The sequence below is a fragment of the Coffea eugenioides genome, chromosome 5, assembly GCF_003713205.1.
Source record: "Coffea eugenioides isolate CCC68of chromosome 5, Ceug_1.0, whole genome shotgun sequence".
In the NCBI taxonomy this organism is placed as follows: Eukaryota; Viridiplantae; Streptophyta; class Magnoliopsida; order Gentianales; family Rubiaceae; genus Coffea; species Coffea eugenioides.
Genome location: NC_040039.1, coordinates 34,989,390 through 35,003,436, shown reverse-complemented (window position 1 = coordinate 35,003,436; position 14,047 = coordinate 34,989,390). Strand labels below are relative to the sequence as shown.

Here is a 14,047-nt window from a genome sequence, read left to right as displayed (position 1 = left end):
ACACGTATGATTTAATTGCAAATACTTATTATTCTAATTTGACTAGTTCTATTGGCCTGCAGAGATGGAATAGATATCCAGGAAATGCAATCCCGGTTAATAGTGTCCTGAATGTGACCGTTAATTGTTCTTGTGGGGATAAGGCAATTTCCAAGGATTATGGATTGTTTGTAACTTGGCCCATAAGGGACGGAGATACTTTGGACTCTGTGGCTGCTGCAAACAATTTGAGTGCTGATGTTGTCAGGAGATATAATCCAACAGCTAGTTTTAATGAAGAAGGTCATCTGTTATTCATTCCAGGAAAAGGTCAGTTTCAGATATTTTGCAATCAAGATAGTTTTGACACCTAGCAGAGAATGTTTTCTCTATGTATTGATGCAAGAAACTGAGATTTTCTGTGTTAATTGTTGCCAGAGTGTGTAACTTAGATGTCCGTTTGAGGTACTTTTCGTGTGAGCGCGTGTGCGTGTTTGGGTTGATCACCAAATGCCCTTCCTCTTCCCCAGTGATTATAGGTTTTTCGCTTCACCCCTGTCATTGTCTGATTTGACCAATTAAGTCTCTAGAATTTTTCAAAGTTTTCCAAGGTAATAGATTATGCCTGTAAATGCACATTGTTCTGTGCAAATCCACAAATTCTTAGTGTCTCGATGGTATATTTGTCCTTGAGTTGCAACATGGACATCTCAAATGGGGAAATGAAGGGGAAATGAAATTCGATATTGGGTTACTTGGTTAACTGTATCATACTGGCAAAAACTGAAACACTTGAGGCCAAATTAGTTCAATTAGAAAAGGAAGGGGAAGTCTGAGAAACTTTTTTCTTTTTTTTTTTTTTTTTTGAGGGGGTATTTTGTAGTTAGCCCTAAAGAAGATAGGCACTAAAAGTCAGCAGTCTTACTTTTTGCAAGATTTTCTTTTCAGAATCTCCATGGATAAGAGTGTGATTGGTTGTTCTCATTTTCATTTTGTGTTCATTGACCAAACGGTGATCCTAGTTTGTTAAACTAAAAGAAATGGATGTTAGCTAGGACAGTGATATGGACAGACTTGGATGTGACTAAAAATGACTGTGTGTGACAATTAAGTGAAGATATTACAGTTCACTGAAAAGTTGTTCTTCACCCCTATAATCATTATGACAATTCAATTGACAACATACACTGCCAATATCTATCATCCTTGTTTGTTGGTGAACATTTGTCTTTATTTATCAAAAATGTTTTAGTGTGGAGATTTAGCAGAATAGAAACAAATCTTAAGTTATTGACGTCATCTTTGTTTATCAAAAACAAGGTTTTAGTGTGGAGATTTAGCAAAATAGAAACAAATCTTAAGTTTTTTTTTTTGGGTGTACAAGTTATTGACTTCATCTTAATTTCCTTTTTTGGTCACCAATATATAAAATGATACATGTAAAGTCTAATAAGTAAATGATAGACTTGATATGCAATAATCCCATGAAGCTTGGATCTATGCGTGATATATTTCTGATGTGCTTACATGAGATAGTTCACTGTTTACTGACTATAGGGGTGGTACTTTTGGTTTAAATGTATTATTACATTCTTAGGTCATGCTACTAATTGTTTTTGTCACTTGAAGAGTTGTAGCTGTAGTTAAAATTGTATGAGTTGCCAATGAATTTTAAGGTGACTTAAAAATGTGAAGTTTGATAAATATTCTTACTTGTTATGCAGATGAAAGTGGAAGCTATCGGCCTTTGAGTTCAGGTAGCATTTGATGGTTTTCTGAGGTTTTTGGACTGAACTTCCTTATTATTATCTCCAACTATTGATGGATGTTAGCATCAGTTTCAATATATTTTTCCCTATTTTAATGCAGAGGTGGTTCTGTCTCATATTGGATCAGTATTAGCTTACTTCATTTCCAATTACTAAATTTACTTCAAGATTGACATTGGAATTATTGATTCTAGTGAAGCCTTCCCTGCCCCCTGCCCCCTCCCCCCTCTAGGATCAGGATTGTCTGCTGGAGCTATTGCCGGGATATCTGTGGCAGTTCCGGGACTGCTGTTCTTTGCTGCTTGCTTGTATTTTGTGGTTGACAGAACGAGGAAGGCACACAAAATATCTCCTAAAGTTCAATTTAAGCGAGCTGCTTCATGTACTTCTCTCTCTCTGTCTCTCTAAGTTTTTGTGTACTTTTCCTTTTTTATGGAGACCGTTAAAATCGTTGCTGAGCTTTACTTTGCAGATTTAGCATGCTTATTTTTAAGTATGCAGGGAAGCCTTGCATTTTTTCTGTTATTTCAACCTTGTTTTATGTGGATAGAAAGCAAGCTATTGGGTAGTATTTGAAATTTATATTTCAAGTCATTAAATAATATTTGGTGTAGTGCTAGTATACCCCAAACACAAACCAGATCCATGGTGATTCTTCCTCATATGGAACTAAGGGAAGCAAATTTGTCTATAAAGGCCTATAGATGAATATCTGTCGTGTTTGCCATAAAATTTGCATGCACTTTACTGGAACATTTTGTTGGGACAGCATGTCTGCACTAAAAGTGAAGAAGGTATATTTACTAAAATTTTCTGATTCAATTCAAGGAGATAGTGGCATGACTTCAACCTCAGACCTCATAGGATATGGTTACAGCTGTGGTCCATTCAGTGAAAAAATGACATGTTAGTATCTTGGATGAGCTATACTTGCTGGGAGTAATCATGCTTACTGATGGCTAATAAGCTTTGTATAGCTTTACATTTAAAAACTCAAAAATGAAATATGCCTTCAAATCCTTCCATCTATTTATCTCTCCCACCTAGAGGCTGGAGTGCATTGAGATCATGTCTAAGTGCATGCTTTCGTATGACAGTGTTAAGGTTTGTGAAGTGATAGTCCAAAGTGTACCATCAGAGTTCAATATTATGTCAACTCCTCAAAATGCATGCTGTTGTTGCTTGATGATCATGTTAAAAGTTGCTTTTTAAAAAAATTTTTGTGTCATAATCTTAGTGAGGAGTTCGAGTGTCATCTCCTTTATACACGAATACTGCTGCACGGATTTGTTTCTGCGAAATGATAACATAAATCTTACAAATAACGTCTTCAATCTCTTTCAAGCAGACAAAGATTACTACTTCAGTTTTCTATCAATAACTTTGACTGAGCCAGAAGTCATTTTAGTTAGACTGTGGATTCTGCAAACATGATAAAACTTCATAGTCTGCACTGCTTTGGGCTGACACTTTGCATGGATCTGACATAGTTGGTTTCAGATTTAGTTTCTTTTTGCCATTTGAATCTCGTGATCCTACATTGACTGGAGCCAGACATAGGTTTTGGCTTCTGTTATCTAATGCAAGTGGCCCATAATTTCTGTTCAGTGGTCAGTATGTTATATCATTATTATCTGCTATAGATTATTTCAGAGTTCCAGATGATACAATGTTCATTCTTCTCAATTAGTTTCAATATTCTTTTTATCATTCTAACAAAACAGACACCATGTAAATGTTCATTTAATTAAATTCAGTATGGTGGTGTGCATACACCTAAGGAATGATGTTTGCTTTAAAGAAGCATATGCATGTTTTTGTTGTTTCTTTCCTTAGAAGCTTTCCCTTACACTGGTTGTGTAAGTTTATTGATCCTCTTCTTTGGTTGAAACCCTGGAGGTACTGCAGCCAAAGCTTCAAACTCCGTTGGTGTTACTAAAGGGGCATCTCCAGGCCTTGCTGGAATAGTTGTTGAAAAATCTGTTGAATTCTCTTATGAAGAGCTGGCAACGGCCACTAATGATTTCAGTTTAGCTAATAAGATTGGTGAAGGCGGCTTTGGCTCTGTTTATTATGCCGAGCTTAGAGGCGAGGTTTGTTTAATCTCTTTCTGTATGCGCCATTATGAGGAAGGATGAAATTGTGCACACATATTTTTGTTATTTCTTGGTTAAGGTTCTTGGTTACCAAATCAGAGTAAAAGTTGCTCTCGTGATCTTGAGTGTTAAGCTGTCGAGGGGGATGACCACCTTATTTCTGGCACCTGATGGGTGGACAGGTTCCCTGAGACTTTCCTAGAGGATAATCATCTGATCTAGATAGAATGACATATTTGGTTATGTTTATCTAACTTCCACCGTAAAGCAAACTTGATTGTAGAATAAAAAAGAGTAGGGTATGAAATCTGGTTTTATTTACACACCATATTGCTCTTTTTTGTTTCGGTTTTTACCCCCTTACTTTCAAGGTTTTTCTTTCCATTTAGACTGGACTACTAGAAGTCTACCCTTTGTCAGCCAGGCTGTCTCCAAATTCTAAATGAATATGTAAATGAAGCTTTAGATTTTCGTTGAGCATGATATCTTGTCCATTTAAAGATATCAAGATTGCTTTCTCAAACATATTTTTTAGAAGACAGGCTGAGATCCTATCTTATGCCTCCAACTGAAGGGCTAACTCCATCATCTATCAGCCACTGTGTGCCGTTTTTATGGGTCTGTCATTTTGCAGAGATTTAGAACCACTTTCCTAGTTGTTTAGTATTTCTTTTGTTCTTTATTTTATAAAAAATGGCACTCAGTTCATATCTTCTACTTCAACCATTGACAAGGTTTAAAGAAAGGGTGGTGGTGGTAATTAGTTAGTAGCTAGTTTCAACCATATGGAGGTTCAGCACCTTAACCATGCCAGGTCACTGAAGATCAGTGAGAAATTCTGTCATGGATACTTTGAGAGTGAATGTTACACCCACATCAACAGAAAAATTTAAAGCATTTCCACGTTTACGTCCTTTTCTTTTCTTGTTTGTTTTAAGCATTTCCAGATTGGAATATACCTTATAGATTAGCAGTGTCCAAACATTCAAAAATGGCATATAATTGACCTCGATCTCTTTGCAACCTTCTCTAAACAGTTGCCAGTAGGAAAGAAGGGAAATAATTGGATTGAGAACGGTAGTTGCGTGGATGGGTGGAGGCGTGGAGTATGCCTGGGATGGTGTTTTTGGGGGGGGGGGTGTGGGAAGTAGGCTTGGGCAGACTGAGGGCAGTAGGGAAAGTGGTGGCTTGGTGATATTTATTTAGGCGCTTAATGGGTGATGTGGGATAGGGATCTAGTGGAGGCAGGGGTTGGGGTGGAAAGGGAGTTCAATGGCTGACATCCTATCTCATGCCTTCAACTGAAGGGGCTACCTCCTTTGTCTATCAGCCACTTTGTGCTGATTCTAGTGATCCATCATTTTTCAGAGATTTAGGCCCAGTGTCCAAGTTGTAGTATTTCTTTTGTTCTTTATTTATTAAATGGCATTCAGTTCATATCTTCTAGTTCGACCATTGACAAGGTTTAAAGAATGGGTGGTTGGTGGTAATTAGTGAGTATCTAGTTTCAACAATATGGAGGATGAACTCCTTAATCGTGTTAGGTCACTGACTATCAGTGACAAATTCTGTCATGGATACTTCGAGAGTGAATATTACACCCGCATCAACAGAAAAATTTAGGGGTAAAACACCTTTATGTCCTTTTTTTCGTGTTAGTTTTAAGCATTACCATTGGAGTGTACCACACAATAGTGGCTTGATTTTTGTCCAATCATTGTAAAAATTGCAAATACATGACCTGAGTCTCTTTAATTCTTCTCTAAACAGTTGCCAGTAGGGAAGAAGTGGCAGAATTGGATTCAGAACAGTAGCTGAGTGGTTGGGTGAATTGGGGTTTGCCTGGTATGGTGTGGGTTTGAGGTGTGGGGAAGTGGGCTTTGGCAGACTGAGGGAGTACAGAAAGTTGTGGCTTGGTAATGTGTATTTCGGCACTTACTGAGTGGATGTGGAATAGGGATCTCGTGGAGGCAGAGGATTGGGGTGGAAAGGGAGTTCAATGGGCTTGGAGATATTTTATTTGTGGGAGTTTCCAGGTGTACTCTCGGTCCGGATCTACAGAGTTGGAGATAGCAGGTTTGGGCAGTCAGGGCTGGTGTTAGAGAATGAGTGCCTTAAGGTTAGTTGCGGGCCATATAGTATTTCACCTTATTCATCTTAAATTGGTTATACTGAAGTAAAGGGATACCTAAATGTGAGGACTTTTAACTTTTTATGATTGACGTGAATAAGGAACTCAGTTTTTTTGGGTATACTTGAGTAGCTTGGTCATGCTATTTGGAGAGTTCCCGAGTTATATGCAAAAACGTCTCTGAGTTACTGAATAGCTTCTCATTTTTTTTTCTTTTTTGACATTTTTGCTTTCAATGATACACTGTTCAACATCTCATTAACCTATGTCTAATATCCATTGTCTTTGTTTTCCCCCCATTTTAGTATATGTAATACAAAGTTGGTCATTTTTTGCATTTCAATTTCCTTTTTGCCAACTACACATACTCGAGTTTTCCTAACACCCAAACTCTGGTGCAGAAAGCAGCAATCAAGAAAATGGACTTGAAAGCAACAAGAGAATTTCTTGCTGAATTGAGGGTTTTAACACGTGTACATCATCAGAACTTGGTAACAAACTATTAAACAATCTTATGCATGTTGGGGTGTGTTTGAAATTAGGTGTTAATTATCTTACTTCTACGTGCAGAAATTATCCCACACTCATATATTGCTTTTAAAATGATTTATATCCTCGATTTGGAGGATTAAGATCCAATTATGTTTTCAGTTCTTTAGCATTTTTAAAGATTAACAGTATGAACATCATTTGAACGTAGTAATAAGCTTTGTTTGGAATTAGGGATTGGTTTTCTTACTTTTTACATGCAGATGTTATCCCATACTCATGTATTGCTTTTAACATCATTTATATCCTGGATCTGAAAGATTAAGATGCAATTATGGTTTTTCTCCTTCAGCATTTTCAAAGATTGTATATTGGAATCTGTGACTTTGATGAAGTTGTTTCTCGTAGCAAACTTTTGTGAAAAAGGCAAACAATCTGCAAATTTAGTTATTCGTCTGTTAATAAAACATGAGCAGCAGAAGTATAGTTGGGGAACTTAAGAAAAATTTAGACAAGTTATGCATGTTTTCCTAGTTATGATGAGCTATATACAGTGTTAGTCAAGATTTAAGCTCATTGCTTCTCCACTCATGTTTAAATGTAATAAGTCATTGTAACCAGGAAAACATGCAACACTATTGGTCTAAATTTTGCCTAAAATGCTCAGCAGTCTACTGCTTATGATTTCCACATGGACATGCCTATCTACACATGCATGGACAAAAAAAAGAAAAAGAAAAAGAAAAAACACACAAACACAAAAAGAAAAAGAAAAAACACACACACAAGCACACGCATGTACACTCGTTGTTCCTGGTGATTTAGTTAATTTATTCTGGTTATGTTGCTTTTCTCTTCGTAATTAAACCTGAACTATCCTAAATTCTTGTATGTCCATATTCCATTGGACTAAGGCATCAGACTTAGATCAGTCCTGTATTCATGGTCTTTGTGAAGAAATCTATTCAACATGTTCTCATGGATCGACCAGTTTTGACGTGAAATTGTTTACCTGATAAAAATTCACCACACAGCTTATAACCTTTTTTATCCAACCCACGCATTGAAGCATTTGCCACCCTACTGCTTCCTTAAGCTGTTTTCTCTTGTACTGAATGTATAATTTTGAATCATCCAGTGTTACTTTCTTGGCTAGTAGCAATTATGAATTTGATTAAATGGTAGTCTTAAGTAATATTATTTACAGTAAGTGCTTAAATGGGCATTGTCAACTTTCAGGAGGTTTTATTTAGCCAAACAATGATACATTGAATACTACTGAAAATCATTTGCATTTGTTTTATCTATGTAATCTTAGTTTAATCATATCTTTTTGCTGGATTTGGGCTTAAAAAATTAGCATGTATTTATGGGGTCATACCTTAGATATGTCATCATTTTTAATTGTTTTTTCATTGTAAGCTAATACTCTTAATGCTTTTGGAATGTCAATACTTTTCATTTATGATAAAACAGGTGCGCTTAATTGGATATTGCGTTGAGGGTTCTCTTTTTCTTGTATATGAATATGTTGAGAATGGCAACTTGAGCCAGCATCTCCGTGGATCAGGTAAGCTAACATTTTGAACTTTATGCCATAATCATTGTTCAAAGATCAATGGTACCATTCTAATTCTTAGACGGTATTTGCTACAAGAATTCTATTAACTTGTAAACTAGGCTGCATCCATGGGTTTCTGTTTCTCCTGTTTTTCGTACACTATTTTTCTGTGGAGTAGCAAAACCCCTGGCAGGCCTTTGCACAGCCAAATCTGTCACTAATGCTTGAGTCTTGTGGATTTTCTGGTTTTTTTTTTGGGGGGGGGGGGGGGGTGTTGGGGAAGGTGGGGATGAGGCAATGGCAGGCGCTAGGTGGGATTGCATTATAGTTTCCTTGACAAAACAATCTCGGTGGTTGATGTCATTTCTAAGACAAAAGATCCCTCAAATTTACAAACTTTCCATCAATGCTTGCCCATCTCATTTCATATGCAGATCTACCATTTTTTTCTTTGGTTGTTCCTGAGGCTGAAAATCATAATTATCTTCTGTCGCATTAGAGGTACAACCATATTATCTCTTTATTCATACTGTTGCATTTCATTGTAGTTGATGCATTCTTTATGTGTTGGATTTGTATTCATATTAGTGCTTTTATTAGCATTCCATATTGGAACCCTAAGTTTGAAACGTGGTCTTATTCAGATAGTAATTCTTTTTCGCACTCTTAATTATTTGTTATGATATCTGGTCTTCTTTCTAGGGAGGGACACACTGTCATGGTCAACTAGGGTGCAAATTGCAGTGGATTCAGCAAGAGGTCTTGAGTACATTCATGAGCATACTATACCTCCCTATGTCCATCGTGACATTAAATCGGCAAACATTTTGATAGACAATGATTTGCATGCTAAGGTAGTACCACAGGCTTCTCATTTTGATAAATCATGTTAAAGAATCTCCAAATTGTTTGTGCTAATTGTTTGTTTTGCAGGTTGCAGATTTCGGTTTAACTAAATTGGCTGAGGTTGGAGGTCCTTCCTTGCACTCACGTCTTGTGGGTACATTTGGCTACATGGCACCAGAGTAAGCATTTATTATTTTTGTAATGTTGACATACATGTGTTAGGAATATATCGGTACTAGGGTCTTGCTGGGAATATGTCGAATCTGTTTCTTGATGCTTGCAGATCATTTACTTTTCAGGTTGAAATTCCTTGTTCTACTGATTCTGTAGTTTTAAACATATTTCACTTTGTTAAATCTGCCTTTTGATGTTTCCAAATCCTTGGAGTTCCCTTCTTTGGTGGAATTAGTTTTTTATGACCAATAAAGAACAAGGTAAGTGTTTGTCCACTCATAGCTTTTCTTGTTTGGTCTACTCTTCCTGGGGATTTCTTGGTTCCAAACACCCGTCTACTTAAAGCTGGAGGAGAATGAGGACTATTCTATCTTTGCGTCAGTCAGTCACTTCTGACGTTGTAATCTACTTTCATGCTTTTGTCAGCTCCCAAGAGGTGTGTGGATGCACTCCTTTTCCCCTTCCCTCTGGTTTTTGAGGCCTCCATGTTCTTTGCTGGTGAAAGTAAGAGAACAAGGCTTGGCTTAAAAATATAGTAGGCAAAATTTCTATAAGCAAGTCAGACGAAGACAGTGATGTGCTTTTATTCCACAAAGTCGCAAACATACAACATAGTCGCATGCCACTACATTTAAAGTACTGTAAGCTTTTTCCTAGAAAATGATTCCGGAATTATGTAACCTGGAAAAATGAATCTTGGTTACACCAGTTTCCGTACTTAACAGAAAAAGGTTCACTTCAAAGGTATGACCAGAAAAGTTCTATCTTGTAGCTTTGTTGGCTAACGAAGCTTTAATAGCAAAACAAAATAAGTAACTAATTTGGGCTTGAACTTGGGTCTTGAGGGTCTTAAGGTTCAAGAGCTTAAGTGTAGCAGCCATTCTAATTAGACTTGCATATTCTACATCATTCTCCCTTGTTGGAGAAAACTTGATCCCCTGTTTTGTAGTACAGCATGAGGAGCTACAACTTTTTATGGATTTTGCTGAAGCTGAATGCGGCTAGCTTTTAGATTGGCGGACTTTCCTTCTAACCAGTATTAAAAAAGTAGCTCCTGAAAATTTTTTTGAAACTTCTAGGGAATGACAAAATCAATAGTTGGAAGAAATGACACGGATTTCTTAAGATTTTATCCCAAGTCTATGTTGAAAGCATACTGAGTAATACTTGATCTTTTAATGATTCCTTTTGCCTTTTCCTTGCACTATCATTCTTCAAAAATCCACCCTTGGCCTCTTCTTCCTTCCAAGGTCTCTTCAGTCAAGTATTGTCTTAACTGAGATTTCAAGAAGAGCTTTCTCTTGGGATTTGGCAATAACCTTCTCTTAAAATCTCTCAAAAGCTAGTTTTGCTTGTGAACTTCAACTAGTAGTTTGAGATGTCAGAAAGGATTTTTTATTCAGGGGGAGGTACTTATGATCTTTCAATTCCTAAAGTACTTATTTTTGGGTCCACTCCTTCAATGTCTTGCTGCTGGATATATAAGATGAATCCAGAGGCTTAACAGGTTTATCAGCCTGAGTTAATCCATCTCTAGAGATCTGATCAACATCTATATCATGCTGTAAGAATGAAGCTGTGTGTTTTTAATTTTCTGCAGCCTTTAAGCATATCTTCCTTGGATGTGAATCAGGATTCCCATGATTGTTATTTTCAGCAAAATTTTAGGTCTTTAGTCTTTTCTTGGCCCTAAAGGATCTGTAGTTGGATTACGATCTACGTCATGAAGTTCATTAGGTGCTCTTTTTCTGGCTTGAACCTCATGTTTCATCTAAGGATGTCCTAATTACTGACCAGCCTTTAAAGTTGCTCGAAAACCAGTTTGTGCAATGTAAGACTTTTTGCTGCAACTTGTTCTCTATTTCATCTTTCAAACCAGCTTTAGATAGAGTACTTGTTCTCTGAGGACCTTCAAGAACCTTAATTTGAACAAAAAGGTCGTGAAACTCCTGCAGATGATCATTTATAGATGTGTTTCCTTGCTTCAAAAATTAGACTAGGTTTATAGGATCTGCCAACTGATGAAAACTTGGTGGTGAAATGTATGGCACTGATACCAAAATGCTGCGGTAAAAGTACGGAATTACTTGGTAGAAATTTTATCACTCAAAATCTTACAATTTGACATTATCCCTTAGAACATCGCGATTAGCTCCATGTCTGCACTAGTTGATTTTACTTCACAGGAGGTAGTTTCCTAGGTTAAATCACATTGGCTGTTTGACCCAAAAAAAAAAAAAATCGATGTTAATGTCTTAAGTAGAAGAGTCCCAGTCCTACAAGTAAGAAATGTGCTAAAAATCGCTTTTGGACTTGGCTTAGGTATCATGATTATAGAGCTAAGGCCTAATACCTATTTTGATGAGGCTTGAATACTCTGCATAAGACCCTTTTTCATTTGGAAGAAGCATTTCACTTGTCATGAATGAAGTTATTACTGGTTTGTTTTGCACATGACATGCAGAAATATCAACCTTTGATTCTGTGCAGGTATGCTAATCGCGGTACTGTTTCTCCTAAAGTTGATGTCTATGCGTTTGGTGTTATGCTTTACGAACTAATTTCGGCCAAGGCAGCCATAGTTGATGGAGGCTCTGCTACTGACCCTAAGGGCCTTGTTACTTTGGTAAAGTTCATTAGCCTCCTGAATTATAAATCAATAGGCAAGGAAGTAATTGGAAATTGATTAATGACTGTTAACCATCTTGTAAGTGAAGTTGTTGGGGACCTAATGATTTTTTTTTCCCTTGGATGACAGTTTGAACAAGTTTTGCCAGATCCAAATGATGACCTCCGCCACCTGGTTGACCCCAGACTTGGTGATAATTACCCCCTCAAATCAGTCAGAAAGGTAAGAAGTTACAGCAACCTATGCACTAGTCCCTGTTAAAAATGCACCGTTAGCTTCTTACAAACAATTCATTTATTTGCAGATGTTTCATCTAGCCAAACTTTGCACGCACAAAAAACCTCAACTGCGGCCGAGCATGAAATCTGTTATCATTGCTCTAATGACACTTTCATCTTCCATAGAAGAGTCTATGATCGGTTCCTCCTCTGGAAAATGAAGTATTGGGATATGAAACCCCTGAAACTGATGTCCTAAGAGTAGAGATTTCTAGTGTTGCATCTGTGGAAACTGTGGTCTTGGGATTTGAGGTGTACAGAGTAGAAGATGTGACTGAAGCAGTCAATTAAGGATTGGATTGCGGTTGACCTGACAAAATTTGAGCTACTCACACTTATTTTACATGGGAAGGAAAATTTTGCAATGTAAAATTAGTGCCAAGACTGCGGAGATACTTGCGATAGAACTTGCAACCGCAATTAGTCTTTGCCCTGAGGTGTTGTGACTAATATCTGCAACATGGCAGTGAGATTGTGCCATCAAATATCAAATTCGCATTATCCAGGGCCCTCCCCATCCCAGGATGCAAGGAAAAAAAATTAGAGTTAATTGTGTATATGTATATATATATATGCCAACAAATATGGTTCCAATCAAAATTTATATATGTAAGGGCAAAAAATATAATCACGAATGTTCTCAAATATAATGTCTATCAAGAGTGGGATTTGATTGGGTTGCCCATTTAGCTTCAAATTGGAGTAAAAACTAATATTTTTATGATTAATCTTTCTACACTAACAGTGTATACACTATCAACGTTGGATGAATGACAACTATGCAAAATTTGAATTTGAAATTCAACTTTTACACACTATCAGCGTTGGATGAATGACAACTATGCAAAATTTGAATTTGAAATTCAACTTTTACACACTATCAGCGTTGGAGTAGAAGCTACTCCAATTTGAAGCTAAATGGGCAACCCAATCAAATCCAACTCTTGATAGACATTATATTAAATCTTTGGGAAAGTGACCGGTTTCATCCCTCACATTCACAAAATTATTCTTTTCATCCCTCACTTTTAAAACGAAACAATTTCATCCTTGACATTTAAAAACTGAAATTATTAAATCCCTGAACCCAATTTTCAATATGAATCAAACCATCTATCAACCTAATTACAAATTTTGGGGGTATAATTGGTAGATCACTTGACTAACTCAACTTGATATTCACGTGAAATTTAATGAAATCAAAAATAAAAAATAAAAAATTATAACATAAAAAAGAAGAATTAATCTTTCCTACATTATCATTGTATACACTGATGGGTTTATGTACCTGCCATATCATTTCAATTTAAATTTAAACACCAAATTTTGTATTTATAATATACATGTAGACTCACAAGCGTATATACTAACGGTACATGAAAAGATTTACCCAAAAAAGAAATCCTATTATTTCAAGACAAAGAATGACCTTTTATGTTATACTTTTTATTTTTTTTTGTTCAATAAATGTCATGTGAATATGATCTATCAATTATATCTCCGAAATTTATTACTGGGTTATTGGATGGTTTGATTCAAATTGACAATTAGGTTCAGGGATGTAATAGGTTTAATTTTTAAATGTCAGGGACCAAATTGCTTCGTTTTAAAAGTGAGGGACGAAAAGAATATTTTTGTGAAATGCAAGGGATGAAATAGGTCATTTTCCCTAAATCTTTCCTACACTAATAATGTATACACTATCAGCGTTGGATGAATGACAACTATGCAAAATTTGAATTTGAAATTCAACTTTTGCACACTATCAGCGTTGGAGTAGAAGCTACTCCAATTTGAAGCTAAATGGGCAACCCAATCAAATCCAACTCTTGATAGACATTATATTAAATCTTTCCTACACTGACAATGTATACACTATCAGCGTTGGATGAATGACAACTATGCAAAATTTGAATTTGAAATTCAACTTTTGCACACATGTCATGAATCTAACGGTGATAGTGTATATACTATCAATATATATAATATTTACTCAACTTATTATAGTATGTTAACTATTCTATTTTAGATTTTTTTTTTTTTTTTGGCTTATAGATCATCTTAAAAAATGGCACACCAATCCTCCCTTCTCTCT

General features: G+C 36.3%; 1 protein-coding gene across 1 annotated transcript; it reads left to right on the top strand.

The window, feature by feature from the left end:
- Positions 1-2: 2 nt before the first annotated feature.
- Positions 3-12,347, top strand: LOC113771448 (chitin elicitor receptor kinase 1-like; the record flags this gene model as incomplete). The annotated part of the gene is made up of 11 exons (XM_027316026.1): positions 3-309; positions 1,704-1,736; positions 1,981-2,130; positions 3,657-3,841; positions 6,377-6,466; positions 7,941-8,034; positions 8,728-8,879; positions 8,959-9,050; positions 11,536-11,671; positions 11,804-11,896; positions 11,979-12,347. Coding segments are annotated over 11 exons (1,467 nt in total), but the record flags the coding sequence as incomplete, so codon positions are not given.
- Between the last annotated feature and the right edge of the window lie 1,700 nt (positions 12,348-14,047).